The 16,918-nt window shown below is 43.7% G+C and overlaps 1 protein-coding gene across 1 annotated transcript in view; it reads right to left on the bottom strand.

Moving 5' to 3' along the window:
- Window positions 1-6,779: 6,779 nt before the first annotated feature.
- Window positions 6,780-16,918, bottom strand: part of LOC138788972 (flavin-containing monooxygenase 5-like) — a 120,088-nt gene continuing 109,949 nt past the window's right edge. The window contains exon 11 of the mRNA XM_069967423.1: window positions 6,780-7,381. Within this exon, the coding sequence (XP_069823524.1) occupies window positions 7,036-7,381 (346 nt within the window). The 3' untranslated portion in view covers window positions 6,780-7,035. The remainder of the gene's footprint in view (window positions 7,382-16,918) is intronic.

Here is a 16,918-nt window from a genome sequence, read left to right as displayed (position 1 = left end):
GAGCACAAGAGGCAGCTATACAAGTAAGTGTCTATTTGAATTGCACCTTGTTCACATTTAATTTCTACAATTTTATAACTGTATAACAGAGGTTACATTTTAAGCCACTGGGGAAAATGGAGTATATGAGCCAGTTCTCTAGAATTGATCTGAACCAAATTATACCTCCCAGCAAGGTGTGGGTCGAACACACAATTTTTTTTTTTTTATTAATGTGGGGGGCCCAGACACTTTGGTTGTATGGGGCCCCGAAATTCCTGATGGCGGCCCTGGCGCCCGCATCCCAATTCACTGTTGCACACAATGGAACGTGCGGTTAGAGCCGCACACTTCATTGTCTGAACCAACATGTCTGTGCGGCTGCTATTCAATGAATAGCGGCCGCACAAAACTGTCAGCTTTTCGTGTGGCCGGTTGGAATCCCAGCCAGAGCGTATACTATGTGTATACACTCCAGACGGGATTCCATTCATTCACATAAAATTTATCCTCTGCATAAATCACGGTTGTTGTTGCAAATTGCAACAACGGACGTGATTTATGCAAAAGACACAAACGTGGCCCGATTCTGCATTCTGTTTAACGTATACTTTTTTAAAAAAGATGCAAAAACGGATGTAATTGTGTGCAATCCCTTTGGATCCATATTTCGATTGACTTCCATTATATAAAAAAAAGGGGGGGGGGGCAAAACAGATGTGTCTTTTTCTCTTTAGTGTACACAAGAACGCTGTTGGTCCGTTTTTGTGTACATTTAAAGTAACCATTTAAAAAAAGGTACGTTAAACGGACTGCAAAAACGCAGTGTGAACCCAGCCTAAACCACACCCTCTTTATAATAAAGCCATGCCCCTCTTCAGGACAAAGTGCTCGTGTCTAAAACACAGAAAAGTGACAATTTAGACTTTTTAAAGTCTAGTATGCATGCCTTGAAAAATTCCCCCAATGACAGTCCATCCCTCAATGTTGTTGTGTATAGAAGGGTTTATTTTGTATTTTGTTCTTTGCTTTCAATCCTTATTATTCCTCCTTTGATAATCTGGTGTCTACTATGTCGGTCTCATGTTTCTCTATAGGTCTCCATACACTTATACACTTGATACTTTATACGCCGTACCCAGCACTCACTATGGAAATAGGGATCAGGCGCGATAGAGAATCATTTTCTGACACCTTTGTTTTGAAAGAGAGAAGCTGCAGACATAGGGGGAGGAGGCTGTGTTGTTGTTTTTTTCTGGAAAGTTAAAGAAGGGGATATAGAGTATAATAAGAGGCATATTACACGACCCGATCTGCTAGATCGCATTCGCTTACTGAACCTATTACACAGCTCAATAGTCGTACAGCAAGGGTAGTGTGTAAATATATTGTTAGAGATGTCTGTGCAGCCTTTGCTCTAAAAGTGTAAAATAATAAAGTTTATACTTACCTGTCCATGCTCCTGGTGTTCTTCTCGCTTCTGCTCGCAGTGGCTAAAACTGTAGTGCCGGTCTCTGAAGGGACAGGCTGCTCAGCCAATCACTGACTGCGGTTCTGTCCTGTCTTTGGCGGGTTTCGATCTGTGTAATAGGCCCTAACTCTGTGATTCACAAAACATGCAGACCAGACTTCTCGGCATCATAAGGCTAAATGATGCCAAATGATCTGGGATTCCAAGGAGCAGCTTCACAGTTGGCAACGTTATGGGATTCACAAAACGTGTGCATGAGGCCTAAGTATAGTGGGGCCCTTTGGAACTTCTCTGTTCGGGTGTGGAACCTTGCTATGGAATTACATAGGTGTTTGGAAGTCAACTTTCTTTCAAATCTGGTATAAGTCCAATAAGAGAGGGGATTTATATAGAGGATTCCTTTTCTCCAGGGGCATTATTTAAAATTTCGAAACATTGAACTGCAGTTTTTATTGTTTTGACCACTTGTCTATGAAAGCAAATCCCATAAAAAAAATGTATGTTTTTCTATCAACCATCAATGGCAAATAACGGATGTTGTTATGAAATAACAGCCGTTCAAGAAAAACAGACAGCATTTTGATGGTGCGTGAGGATAGCCATCAATTTAAGTCTAAATAACAGACGTATAATGACCCGTTATTTGGCCTCAAAATGACAGTCGTCCTGAAACAGCCATCAAACAGCCAAAAAAAGACAGTCTGTGAGCATAACCTAAAAGGAAAGCATGCAAGCTTGGGTATGGCCCAGGAGCTTTGGAGAGTAGTCACTAAAAACATCATACAGAATTTAAACAAGGTGCCAAAAATTGTATTCCATTTCAAAGCATTATCCATAAAAAGATATGACCTGACAGCCTAGACCCCACACACACATACCCACGCGTACTTTGTATTGCAAAGGGAACAGGGAGGTTGAGCGAGAGAACTGTCGGCCAAATAAATGTTCTGCCAACAGTTCTTCAAAGTGTATGACCACCTTCACTGTTTGCCATGTCTTCACTGTTTCAGCTCTTGCTCAGATCCAATGGTGTGTTCACACATACAGATTTTTGGTTGCAATTGGTAAAAATGGATTTCCTTTATGACCTGTTCTCTATTTATACTCTGTTACCAGCTTTGGCTTCAATAATTGCAATGGTAAAGTTTGTATTTGATAAATGCATCAAGTAAAGGCAAGTGCATGATCTGAGGTGTCCATTATCTGATTTTCTCTTCAGTTTAAGAAGTTTAATTTTACTACCCCTGTATAGGAGAAGAGAATACACTGTTGGTATAGTTGGACTTCTCTCCTTGTCTTTGCTGTAAGGAATGTAGAGAATGTAAGATTCGAAAATCACAAGATGGGGCAAAACTTGTTAAAGTAGAGAATAGTAAAGTCTATGAGGTCCATGGTCTCCTTACATGTGAGATGTAGAGTGTAATTTATGTCCTAGATCAGGGATGGGGAACCCTCTGCACTGCCGCATCACCCAACCCGCTCCCTCTATTGATTACCATAAGAAGGAGTGGGCCGGGTTACGGGGCAGTGCTCCTAAGGGTGCTCCAGAGAAGAGTTTACCCCAACTAACAGCATGGGACCAGCGCCGAGGAGGAAGGTAAGAGATAGAGATGAGCGAACCGGGTTTGGGTTCGAGTCGATCCAAACCCCAACGTTCGGCATTTGATTAGCTGGGGCTGCTGAACTTGGATAAAGCTCTAAGGGTGTCTGGAAAACATGGATACAGCCAATGACTATATCCATGATTTCCACATAGCCTTAGGGCTTTATCCAACTTCAGCAGCCACCGCTAATCAAATGCCGAAAGTTCGGGTTCGGATCGACTCGAGCATGCTCCAGGTTCGCTCATCTCTAGTAAGAGACATATGTCCCTCCTCAGCGTCGCCGGCCCTATAGGGGGCTATGAGCAGTTTGATTCGACTAACCTGCTGATAGTTCCCCTTTATGTAATGTGTCTATATAAAGCTGCTCATCTACCCCTATTCTATAACATTTTCATTTTGACCGGTTCCCTTTCATGGGTTCTGTCAAGGCCCGGCTTTAAAGGGGTTGTCCACTTTATAGTAAAATAGGTCAGTACAAAGTATTAGTAAGTGTACTCACTGTGTATACTGACAGCAGCTCCCTGTGTACCTCATAGAGCTAAAACCAGACTCCCCTTCACCAGGCTGGGGTGCCCTGCTCTGTTTTGTTTCAGTCCCTAAAATGGCCGACATGGAGGAGCATGTGATCATGCCCTGTCCCGTGTCCTCCATAGACATATACAGGCTCAGTAGTGGACACTAGGGGGCGGGGCTTGGTCACATGCTCTTCCATGTCAGCAATCTTATGGACAGACTCACCACAGAGCAGGGCAGCACAGCCTGGAGGAGGGGAGTCTGATTTTAGCTCTATGAGGTACACAGGGAGCGGCTGTCAGTATATACAGTGAGAACACTTACTAATACTGTACACTGACCTATTTTACTATAAAGTGGCCAACCCCTTTAAATAATACTAGAAAAGCCTATGGAAACCTAGGGAAAGTTATAAAAACAAAGCTGTAACACAGAATCTGTTTATTACATGTATCCCATGTATTCCAGATGTGAATCACACAAAGGTGAAGAGGCTGAAAATATGAAAGGTTATAAGTAATGTTTTAGAGACTTGGAAGCTTGGATCGCGGAGAACATGTGCAGTTTAGATTACAACCACATCTTTTTCTCGATCACAAGTGTGTTTCTTTTTCCCTGCTGGACATCATTGCAGTTTTCTATGGAAGCAATGCTTAAAACAGTGACTGCAATTGGCATTGATGATCAATGGAGTTATGATCCTGGTCCTGTTGTTGACAAGACACATTTCCACATCTCTCCCTGATGAGAACTTTGCCACATTCAGAACAGAAAATGAATAACGTCATAGAAGGTTTCACGATACAGTCCCCTCAGCTTGCCCTCATGTCTGGTCTGCGTTCTTCCCCACTAACTCACCTCTCCACCATCAAAGAAGAACGGCTCTCCAAATTACTCTTCACCTCACCACTTGCACACTTGACCCAATCCTATCCCACCTTATTTCCAATCTTGTCTCAGCATTTTTCGCAACACTAACTCATCTCTTATATCTATCATTATCTACTGGCATCTTTCCCTCTCCATATAAACATGCAACCATCACACCCATTCCTATAAAGCCATCCCTTGATCCTCCCTCCTTGTCCAGCTACCGCCCCATATCACTTCTCTCCTTTGCCTTAAAACTCCTCAAACAACACGTCTACCTTAAACTGTCTTCCCACACACACTCTCTTTTCGACCCCCTGCAATCTAGCTTCCACTAAAGAGGCCAATGACCTGCTAACTGCCAAAGCCTCACACCAATTCTCTTTGCTCCTTCTCCTTGACCTGTCTTCTGCCTTTGACACAGTTGACCATTTCCTCCTCCTCCAAACTCTTTCATCCCTTGGTGTCACTAGCCTAGCCCTCTCCTGGATCTCTTCTTAGCTCTCCAACTGCACTTTTAGTGTCTCCCACTCCCACACCACCTCTTCTCCTTGCCCCCCACTGTCGGTGTCCCTCAAGGCTCTGTCCTAGTGCCTCTTCTCTTCTCTAAATATACTTTTGGCCTAGGACACATCATAGAATCAAGTGCCTTCAAGAACCACCTCTGTGCAAATGACACTCAAATCTACATGTCAACTCTCTGCTTTCCATGCCCCAAGAGTGTCTATCAGCTATAACTTCCTTCTTCTTCTCTTGCTTTCTAAAACTTAACGTGGACAAAACAGAACTGATTATCTTTCCCCCCATCTCGTTCTACCCCTTCATCTAATCTTATACCTCCCAATTTTAACAAAAAGCAAAGAGGTACATGTTCTCTGTGGTCCCCATAGCTGTGCCTCCATAGAGACCCTCCCTCCTAAAGTCACGCCCCAGGGTGGCTCCACACGCTGATTTTTTTCAGCAGAGAATGTGGTAAAAGCCAGAATTGCATTGAGCAGGAACAGAAGTATAACACCTTTCCTTATAAATCACCTAGTTATCCTGTGGATAGGAGATAGCTGTAAATTGTAGCAATACCCCTTTAACACCAATAATATTGTCAACCTTACACCTAAATTTCAGAGGACAGGCTAACAACAAGAGTTACCATACCAGGGATAATAAAACTCTACAACATGATCCGCTGGGCCTTTTGACTACTGCACAACACTGCACAGCGGTGAGTCCATTGTGGGACTGGGGTACAAAGGGCCAACCAGTGGAACTGATCCTCAGGGCCACCAATGAAGAACTAGTGAGAAGCAATACTCTCACCTTGTTCCCTCCTGGACTGATATCATATTGTCACTATAAATATCACCCTGTTAGCGTCCAAATCCACTGTAGCAAGATCAATAATACCAAAAGTACCATTAGAAACACATATTATCACCACACCATGACCACCACATAGTAACTAATACCACAATTATCCTTACTAAATAACATTATACCCCATGGCCACTTATGTCCTTAAACCCCATAGTCACTTATTTCCCATGGCTGTGCATTATTAGTTGTAGAAGACTTGTCAATATGTTTCTTCTTTTGGCTTCTCCACCAGATGGCTTTCCATGGTGCGTTTAGTGCTTATGCTTTCAGGTATGGTGGAGTCTTCCTTGTAGAAGGGAAAAAAATCCAAACATCTAAATATTTTCTATAGATTCCATTTATGTTATGTTATCTTAACTAGTTCTCTTCTCTACCAGTGGTGGCCCAGTCTCGATCCTATCAGGGAGGACCCGTACTTTTGTATCAGTCATCCAACAGTGCAATCCTCTTATATTGGCGCTAAAGACTGGGATGATTCCTAGTCTTTATATAGTTACAAATAACATGATATATGTTTCATGTACAATAGGGAGGAGACTGAAAAAGATCCGAAAAGAGAGCTGAACAAGGAGCATCGAACTCTGAAGAGGAAGAAGAGGATGACCATGTGGGTAAAGAGATGCAATACATAGTTATATGACTAGTTATATGGGCACCAAGGAACATGGAACAGTTGTTTACTTTAGACCCTAGAGACAGTCATAAGATATAGGTCTGTAGACATCCTGTAGGGATCTGTTTCAATGGATGGCCTTCGGCTGTCCAGGCATGATGGAAATTGTAGTTTTGCAACAGCTGGAGGGCCGAAGGTTTCCCATCCCTACTCTAGAACATTTAAATGTGTCGAATAAGCCAATCTTATTTGATTAAGGAATAAAACACATATGGTGGCGGAAGAGATTACATAAGCGTATATACAACAAGGAAATTATTTTATTGAGAAAATATATTAAAGGATAAATATTCACAGACTTTCCATGTAAATTTGACATGTACGACTTCCACTGTAATTACTATAATTAGTTCAAATAAAATCTTCTAGTCACATGACTTTTGCTTGTTCTAATAGGCACTGGTAACACTATATTCTAGTACACATTTCATATATATGCTGGAAAACCCTCCCAATACACACAAACATATTAAATACTACGTGGTATACTTTATTGTTCCATAGCTTTATTGAGTCAATTTACAACTGCTTTGTTTGTCAGCTAGAAGACCCCTCTAAGAGTATAGGAAAACTATTGTCAAAAGAATAAAAGCTGCAAAGACTTTCAGCATTAGCGGAATAGACCTGTCTACGTTGCGATTCTCAAGAACTCGGGTCTGAGTTGGCTTTATAATACGCTGCCATTGAGTCAAGATGGCCTCCCTGGCACCGCTCCACTTCCCTGGTCCCATAAGCCGGTACTGGTAAGGTGTAGCAGGTCCGAAAAACACATGAAAAGCCAACAGGGGATCTGTGAGGAACAACCTGATTATATCTGGCTTCACACCAATTATCGTGGCCAATTCATCCATATACTCCAGATAGTCCACTTGTATATTCTGCTGCTGGCTTTTCACGTAGCTTAAGGAAAAGTAAGGAAAAAAATTATATACAAAATACAATGTAATATATTTTACACATCATCTTTATGTAGCTGAAACATGAGGAACATAATATATGTAAATAAGTAACATAACTGCTCCTAGTTAAAAAAAAATAAAATTAAATAAAAAAAAAATATATATATATATTATATATATATATATATATATATATATATATATATATATATATATATACTGAATATTTAAGAGACAGACAATAAATGTAAAAGTAATAATAATAATAATAATAATAATAATAATAATAATAAATAAATACATAAGAAAAATCTCCAAATAAACTCCACCATCATAACTGGTCAAAAATCAATATTAAAGGGGTTATTCAGGATTAGGAAACAATAGCTGCTTTCTTACAAATCAGCTCCATTCACTTTAATAGAATCGAGATGCATCTATCACTCCTATCCGCGGATCATCATAGTTGACATTTGCATCCCCATAACATAAAGACTTAAAACTGGTTGTTTGCCATTTATTTGCCCCTTAAAGGGATTATCCCATTATTAAAAGTTATGCACTATACACAGATTAGGGTACTACTTGCTGATTGGAGAGGGTCCACCCACTGGGACCCCCACCGATTGGAGGTCAATGAAATCTGGGGTATGGTGAACGCACCAATTATTCTCAGAATATTGTTGAGAAATCCTCCAAGTGAATGGAGTATCAGGGCATGCTCGTCCACTGCTCCATTCATTCTTTTAGCAATGTTCGGAGGCCAAGCATGTGCATTGCTGCTATGCTCACTAAGGAGACAAGGTATCCTTATATTCTAAATCAGTGGGGGTCCCGCTAATCAGCTTATTGTAATTTATACCGTGTATATGGCATGACTTTTCAATTTGAGGCAAAATTTGGCTTCAGCTCGTATGAATCTGAACTTTTCTTAAAGGGAACCTGTCAGCCCCCGTGCCGGGGTGAAGGCCCCCCGACCCCCAGCTGGAGCCCCGGATACTTACCCCATCTGGCCAAGTCCCGCTCCTGGAACCGGTCCCGGGACGGAGATATGCTTGTCTGAAGCGTGTGCTGCTGAGATGAGTCCGACGCCCATAGAGAATTAATGGAGCCATCATTCTCTATGAGCACTGGACTCACCTCAGCAGCGCCGCGCCAGGCTTTCGTCAGGGATGTCGCCGTCTAATAAACAGCTAAGTAGATACTGTGGTATTTGATTTGATCTCTTTGATACTGTGATCTACTTAAGATGTTTTCTGTTGAATGGGCACCATACTGTATGATATGGTCATTTGCACATTTTACAAAAATTCACCGTATTGAGTGAAGGAGCACCAAACAAAGACATCATCCACCATGAGGCTGGCCCTAATTTCCTGTACAGTAGCTTGATAACCTACCTGTTAGATATTTTGACCGATTTTACCATTATATCTGTGACCATGGTTTGTTGGTCTGGTAGTTGAACCAAGCCTGTAAAATAAAAAGAATTGGTGAGATAACAACAATCATCATTATTTTATATTAAAAATGTTAAATAAATTATATAAAAAAATCTTAGGCTCTGTTCACACCACCATCCTGTTTTCCATTGCATCGGACATGTTCCAGAAGGACAGTCAAACTTCTCATCAAATCAGACAGAACTACCAACAGAGGCTCTGACAGATTAATGGTGGTGTGAACAGAGGCTTAATCTTGCACTGAAGTATGAAGTCATGTGAGAGAATACGGCTATGTGTAGCTTATGTAGTGTCCCAGCAATGGTGTGCCACTAAGTTGGGAAACTTCGGAAAACTAAGGAAGACCTTGTCCATGCAAGGGATACCTTCAGCAACACACAGGGCAGTATACCTGAGGCTAGGTACTGGCCCCAGTAGGACAAATAGTGTGAAAACTGACATTTCCTACTGTAACCCACGGCTGTTCTGGAAAGTCTTGGAAAATCTGCTCAACCCAGAACAGGGACCTGGGACCTCGTACTACCCTAGCAGGACGGGAAGCCGACCCTATAGGGCAAAAATCCGTCAGATTAGAAAATCTATACATTAGTACAAGTATCTTCTTCTGTTACTTCTATCTTCTACTACGTTATCCCAGCATAGTACACTGCTACATAGGACAGGGCCCTCAAAACGCTTCTCTACTCTACTATGTTGTTATAACTCTTACTACTACTGCCTCCTGCCTGCACCTGCAGTTACCAAAGTTTCTTAACATGTATTGCATTGAAGTTGTTATCAGTAAACCAAGTTATCCTGGTTAAGTCATTGGACTCCAGTCTATTCTTTGGCACCTGCACCTATACACCTGTTCACATTTGGGTTATCCAACCCTCAAGCACAGTGCCCATTTGTTCGGACATCGGTTCCAACACCACTCCTAGTCACCACTCCTCGTGACAAGTGCTCAGGTGACCCTACACCCACTCTACAGGCACCACACCGCATAGGTACCCCAGCTCACGGCACTAACACTCGCTGGTAATGATGGGAGATTACTCTGATGTTGGTAATTTAACCGTTTAGATAACGCTATCAATAGTGATCTTGATTAGAGATGAGCAAACAGAATCTTACAAAACGAGATTCGTTCCAAACTTTGCATTCCAAAGCAAAGTTTTTGCCAAGTTTGGAAAGAATTTGTAAAGATCGCAGCCGCACAATAAAAAAACATGAATAAAAAAATAATACGTATGCTTACCTCTCTGTACTCCCCTAGTGTCCTTTTACGGGTTTCCAGTGTCTCCAGCCACCTCCTGCCTGCTCAGCCAATCACTAAATAACTAACTGAGACGGGGCAACACAGTGGCCAGTGATTGGCTGAACGGTCTGTCACTCCACAGACAAGAGTGACAGCCCGGTCAGCGAATCTCTGACCGTGGTGCTGTCCTGTCTCAGTCAGTGATTGGCTGAGTGGACTGAAGGTGTCTGTAGGAAAGACCGGGGGAGCGCAGACAGGTAAGTGGAGATGAGCCAACTTTCTAAACTGCACTAAAACAGCTAAATGCCTGCAATCATTTAGCTGTTTTGGTGCAGTTAGTTTAAGGTTCAGATCAGAAGAACCCAAACTTTGCCTTCAATGGGCCAAACTGAACTCTTGAAAAGTTCACTGATCTCTAATATTGACATCTAAATAGTTTTCACGTGTCATTAGTGGCCCAGTGTATGTGTTGGATACCAACCAGCTGCCACGGCAGCCTGAGGCCCCTTCTTGGTGACTGCCATGACTGATCTGCTGGTATAGTGTGGCCTATGGCAAACTGTACCACCAGAGATTCTGATCCAATAGAGCAATGTAACCAAACAAATCATTGCTTATAGTAGACCCCCAGCGTGACGAAACCCCCTCCCCTCTGTGACACTGCTCCATTAGAATCAATTGAGCTGTATCACAGAGGAGAGGGGATATGGTCACACTGGGGGGTGGCAGGCCTAGTCCCAGTTCTCCAAGACAGTGTTCGAGATAAGATCGGTGCTGAGCATGGGAACCTGGCAACATTTAAAAAAAAGGACCACAGCACCCGGATCCCTGCCTTGGAGCCAATCGGCTAAGGTAAAAAAGAAACGCAATGTATCTGAGGGTAAATTTGTTTTAAGGTCGACGGCACAATGTAGTTTTGTGTATGGAAGCAAACAAGCACCGATCAGCGAGATTGGCTCGCGTTTGCAGTACCTTCAGAAGGCACGATCAATTACCCTAATAAGCCGCAAGACCTATTCTTGTATCATTTGTACAGTTAGTCAGATGGCAATATAATTTATTGCAGCAAAAAAATGTGATCAGCTATGGATTAGGCATTTTCTTGCTCTCAGCTGATCGCTGACACTTCTACATGCGCCGTTTATTGGCGAAGGAGCTTTTTTTGCCAAAAATCGGTCCATATAAAAGGCCCCTTAACCCCTTAAGGACAGAGCCTGAAATGGCCTTAATGACAGAGACAAATTTTATGAATATGACCAGTGTCACTTTAGTCATTAATAACTTCGGGATGCTTTTACCTATCCGGCTGATTCTGAGATTGTTTTCTCGTGACATATTGTACTTTACATTTCTGGTAAATTGGAGTCGATACTCATAACAAATCTTTATGAAAAAAACCCAAATAATGTGAAAAAATGCATTTTTCCAACTTTGAAACTTTTTTGCGTATACAGAAAGTGGTTATACCACATAAATTATATATTAAATAGCATTAGCAACATGTCTACTTTATGTTGGCGGCATTTATTAAACTATCTTTCATTTTTTTTAGACGATAGGAAGCTTAAAACATTAGCAGCAAATTTCCAAATTTTCAGAAAAATTTCAAAATCAGATATTTTTAGGGACCTGTTCAGGTTTAAAGTGTATTTGAGGGGCCTGTATGTTAGAAAGCCCCACAAAGCACCCCATTTCAGAAACTGCACCCCCCAAACTCTGCAAAAGCATATCCAGAAAGTGTTTAAACCCTTTAGGGGAGTCACAGAAATAAAAGCTAAGTGTGTAAGGAATTTGAAAATTTTAATTTTCTGTGCAGAGATTTTATTGTAATCCAATATTTTTCATAATTATAAACCTATTACCAGAGAAATGCACCCCAATAATTATTGCCCCGTTTCTGCAGTTTATAGAAATACCCCATATGTGGCCCTATTGCGCTATTTGACGCAACCACAAGCCTCAGATATAAGGGAGCGCCTAGTGAATTTCAACGCCTCCGTTATATTTGGTCATTTTTGACTGTACCACTTCAGGTTGGCAGAGGCTCTGGGGTGCCAAAACCTAAAAAACACCCCTAAAGTGACACCATTTAGAAAACTACACCCCTCAAGGAATGTAACAAGGGGTGCGGTGAGCATCTGGACCCCACAGGTGCTTCACAGATTTTCCGAACAATATGGCGTGAAAAAAGAAAAATTTATTTTTTACACTAAAACGTTGTTCTAGCCTTCAATTTTTCATTTTCTTAAAGGGATAAGAGGCAAAAAAAGACAAAAAATGTGTAGCGCAGTTTCTCCCGAGTACAGAAATACCCCACATGTGGCGATAGAGTGCCAGGGGGGCGCAGGACGAGCCTCCAAAGGGAAGGAGCGCCAATTGGCTTTTGGAAGCTGAATTTCACTGAAAAGGATTTCAAGGGCCATGTCGCATTTACAGAGCCCTCGTGCTGCCAAGACACTGGAAACCCCCCACAAGTGATTCCATTCTGGAAACTACACCCCTCAAGGAATCTAACAAGGGGTGCAGTGAGCATATGGACCCCACTGGTGACGGGCACAAATGTGGAACAATGTGACGTGAAAGGGAAAAATTTCATTTTTTCACTTTCATGGCACAAATGTGGCCGTCATCAAGGGGTCCATATCCTCACTGCACCCCTTGTTAGATTCCTTGAGGGGTGTAGTTTCCAGAATGGGGTCACTTGTGGGGGGTTTCCAGTGTTTTGGCAGCACGAGGGCTCTGTAAATGCGACATGGCGTTCATCATCCATTCTAGCCAAATCCAACCTCCAAAATCCAAATGGCGCTCCTTCCCTTCGGAGGCTTGCCCTGCGCCCACATGGCGCTTTATGTCCACATGTGGGGTATTTACGGACTCGGGGGAAATTGCTCTACACATATTGTGTGTTTTTTTCTCTTTTAACCCCTTGTGAAAATGATAAATTCAAGGCTAAACCAACATTATAGTGTAAAAAATGTAATATTTCATTTTCACGCCACATTGTTCCACATTTGTGCCCGTCACCAGTGGGGTCCATATGCTCACTACACCCCTTGTTACATTCCTTGAGGGGTGTAGTTTCCATAATGGGGTCACTTGTGGGGGGTTTCAACTGTCTTGGCAACACAGGGGCCTTTTGAATGCAACATGGCCCCTCGAAATCCATTCCATCCAAATCCAGCCTTCAAAAACCAAATGGCGCTTCTTCCCTTCGGAGGCTTACCCTGCACCCGCATGGCGCTTTATGTCCACATGTGGGGTATTTCCGTACTCAGGGGAAATTGCTCTACACATTAAATGTTTTTTTTTATCTTTTAACCCCTTGTGAAAATGAAAAAACATGACAAGATTAATGATTTAGAGTAAAAATTTTACAAAAATTACACTAAATGTTGGTCTAGCCTTGATTTTTTTGCATTTCCACAAGGGGTTAAAAAAGAAAATGAACACAAAACGTGTAGGGTAGTGTCCCCTGAGTACGAAAATACCCCACATGTGGGCATAATGTGCCATATGGGCACAGGGCAAGTCACCAAAGGGACAGAGCGCCATTTAGAGGCTGGAATGGAGGATGGAGGCCATGTCGCAATTACAAAGCTCCTGTGCTGCCAGGACAGTAGAAACCCCCGACAAGTGACCCCATTCTGGAAACTACACCCCATAAGGAATCTAACAAGGGGTGCAGTGAGCATATGGACCCCACTGGTGACGGGCACTTACGTAGAACATGTGCCGAGAAAATAAAAAATACAATTTTTTTCATTTTCACGTCCCAAATGTGGCCGTCACCAGGGGGCCATATCCCTGCTGCCCCCCTTGTTAGATTCCTTATGGGGTGTAGTTTCCAGAATGGGGTCACTTGTGGGGGGTTTCTACTGTCCTGGCCGCACAGAGGCTTTGTAATTGCATCATGGCATCCTCTAATGGGAATGGCGGCCATACCTATTTAGCTGGGGAAAAGGGACAATTCTAATTTATTTGGGGGTATTAGGGCAATTATTAGTTTATAAGGTTGGAAATGACAGGTGTCCATCAAATTCAACCTGTGTTGATCCAGAGGAAGGCAAAAAAAAACTCTCGTAAGGCAGACGACAGTAGCCTCATCACAGGGGAAAAATTCCTTCCTGACTCCATAATGGCGATCAGAATAATCCCTGGATCAACGTGATCCCTGAAATAGGAATAAGGGACAGAATTTAGATAATGTAGAACCCCAGTGACGTGTGGTGCGCCTTGAAGCGATCCAGTATGCAGAGGCCGGGGTGATCAGGACAGGCGTCACACTGGAAATGGTGTCCTTCCTGATCCCCCTGTTACGCCACACTCTCCACTTCTTATGGGGTCTCCCTTTCTCCAGTGTGGGGGACGTCACCTGGAAAATGTTGTCCTGGTGCGATACGGGGTCCTTCATATCCAGAAGCGCTGGGTCCGCTCCATGGCTGCTAAATATTAGGGCTCTATTACTACTTCTGATATGTTCGGATCGTGCCGCAAGCTACAGTAGCTCGGGCAGCGAGGGACCGGAAGAGGGGGTGCTGGTATAAAAGTTATCCCCGTACAGGTGGTGACCTTTATCCAGCAGTGGGAAGATCAGTTCCCGGACGATCTTCCCACTAACTCGGAGGATGGGGGGGGGAGGGGGCATCTGGGGGCTGGATTCGAGTGTCCCTTCCTTCATACACTCTAAGGGTACGTGCACACTGCGGAATCGCAACAGATAACCCTTCGTGCATTCCGCAGCTGGCACCCACCGGCGGACTGATGCAGGCGCACGTCTCCACACGTGTCATAGACTCCATTCTATGCACAGGCGGATTCCGCTCTCCGTCCAATGTGTTCATTCTTTGGATGGACGACGGATTCCGCCCGTGCATAGAATGGAGTCTATGACACAGGGGGAGACGCGCGCCTCCATCAGTCCGCCGGTGGGTGCCAGCTGCGGAATGCACAAAGGGTTATCCTTCGCCATTCCGCAGTGTGCACGTACCCTGGATCTGTAAGTGTACCCAGAGGTACGCTCACACAGTTTGTAGAATTTCACACCATGCCGTCATCTCTTATTGGGACGGTTCTGGCGGAAAAGACGTGTCTGGGGGGCAGCGTACGCTATGCTACCCCCCAGACACGTCACAGGATGATGAGGATGAATGGAGGAAAGAAGGATCCCCCCATTCATCCTCACTGGCTGTTTCGGTGTCGGAGGTAATAATAACGTATCCCTCTGACGCCGAAAACACCCTGGGGGCCGTCTTTATACGGGGATTGGTATATGGGGTATATAGTGGTGTAGTGTCAAACTTTATTCAATGTAGTGTGGTGTAATGTAGTGTTTTTTACGTGTTTTTTTACAGTAAGTATAAAAAAAAAACCTACGCCAACAAAGGAGTTGCTGCTAAATGCCGCACTTATGTGCGGCACTTATAAGCAGACCGTGGCAGTAGGATATAGAAAAAAAACACCCTACGCCAAAAAGGAGGAGTTGCTGATTAGCAGCGCACTTTCGTGCGATGCTGATCAACACTCAGCGGCGATAGGGTGCGGAAAATAGAAAAAAAAAAATTTCAAAAAAAAAAAAAAAAAATTCTACATTCTGAATATCCCTGTAGCTGCTGATAAGTGTATTACACATATCAGCCGCTAGGGGGCAGCAGAGCGCAAAATACGGAAAGAGCCGACGCTGGAGCCGAAAATAGCCGAGAGAAGCCGAACGTGACGTCACGGAAGAAGCCGAAGACCCGAACGAAGACGAGAACGCCGCGAACCCGGAAGACGCCGATCAGGAGCCCGGGACAGGTGAGTAATGTACAAATACCTGCTCTGGACCCCTCGGCTACCTAGCTGAGGGGTCCAGGGCAGGTATTTACTATTTTGTGGGACTCTGATCGCCGTGCCACCGGCCCGATCGCCGTGAACGGCCGGCCGGCCGTTCACGGCGATCGGGCCGGTGGCACGGCGATCACCATTACTTTTTACAGTAATGGCGGTCGGTGCCGTCCTCGGACAGCACCGACCGCCATTTTTTTCCGGGTCATCGGGTCGCCGATGACCCGGAAAGGTTCCGATCGCCGCTATTGGCTGATCTGAATTGATCAGCCAATAGCGGCGATCGTAAGCACGGGGGGTGTTAACCACCCCCCGTGCCGTGAAGCTAAGATGGCCTGCTATGATTTATAGCAGGCCATCTTCCCCGACCGCTGTGTGTGAACACGCAGCGATCGGGGAAACATCGGGCGTAAATTTACGCCCTGATGCGCCAAGTACCAGGGCGCGAGGGCGTAAGTTTACGCCCGATGTCGTTAAGGGGTTAAATTCACTGGCGTATTTTTTTTTTTTTTTTTTTGCAGAAATCAATAGTCCAGGCGATTTTAAGAAACTTTGTAATTGGGTTTATTAGCCAAATATGCCATTATCTGCATGTAAAAAGCCTTTTCCCAGGTCCCCCCCCCCTCCCTCCTCTTTTCCATCCACTGCAAAAAATCTGAAAATTGTGACTTGTTGCAGGAGTCGTACCCTGTCTGCTCTAGGGAGAGGGGAGGGGGGAGGAGGAAGGAGGGAGTTAGCCGGCAGCAGAAAGCAGATAACAGAGGATTACAGGCACGGAGCTGGGTGACAGCTGTAATCTGAGGTCAGACAGGTCAGTGGTGACTGTCCCAGGAGATAACGGGTGAGGGATTTGTAGATTAACTCTTTGTTGTCCTGTTTTGGTCTTTTCTTTAGCTCTCTCCATAGGAGAACAATGAAGACAGGGGAGAGAGCTTCAAACTGCTTTTTCATGATAAAAATGCATTTTTTGGCTAATAAACCTAATTACAAAGTTTCTTAAAATCGCCTGGAC

The sequence above is a fragment of the Dendropsophus ebraccatus genome, chromosome 4 (assembly GCF_027789765.1).
Source record: "Dendropsophus ebraccatus isolate aDenEbr1 chromosome 4, aDenEbr1.pat, whole genome shotgun sequence".
Lineage (NCBI taxonomy): Eukaryota > Metazoa > Chordata > Amphibia > Anura > Hylidae > Dendropsophus > Dendropsophus ebraccatus.
The sequence above is the reverse complement of the archived record's forward strand: the minus strand, read 5'-3'. Positions and strand labels throughout refer to the sequence as shown.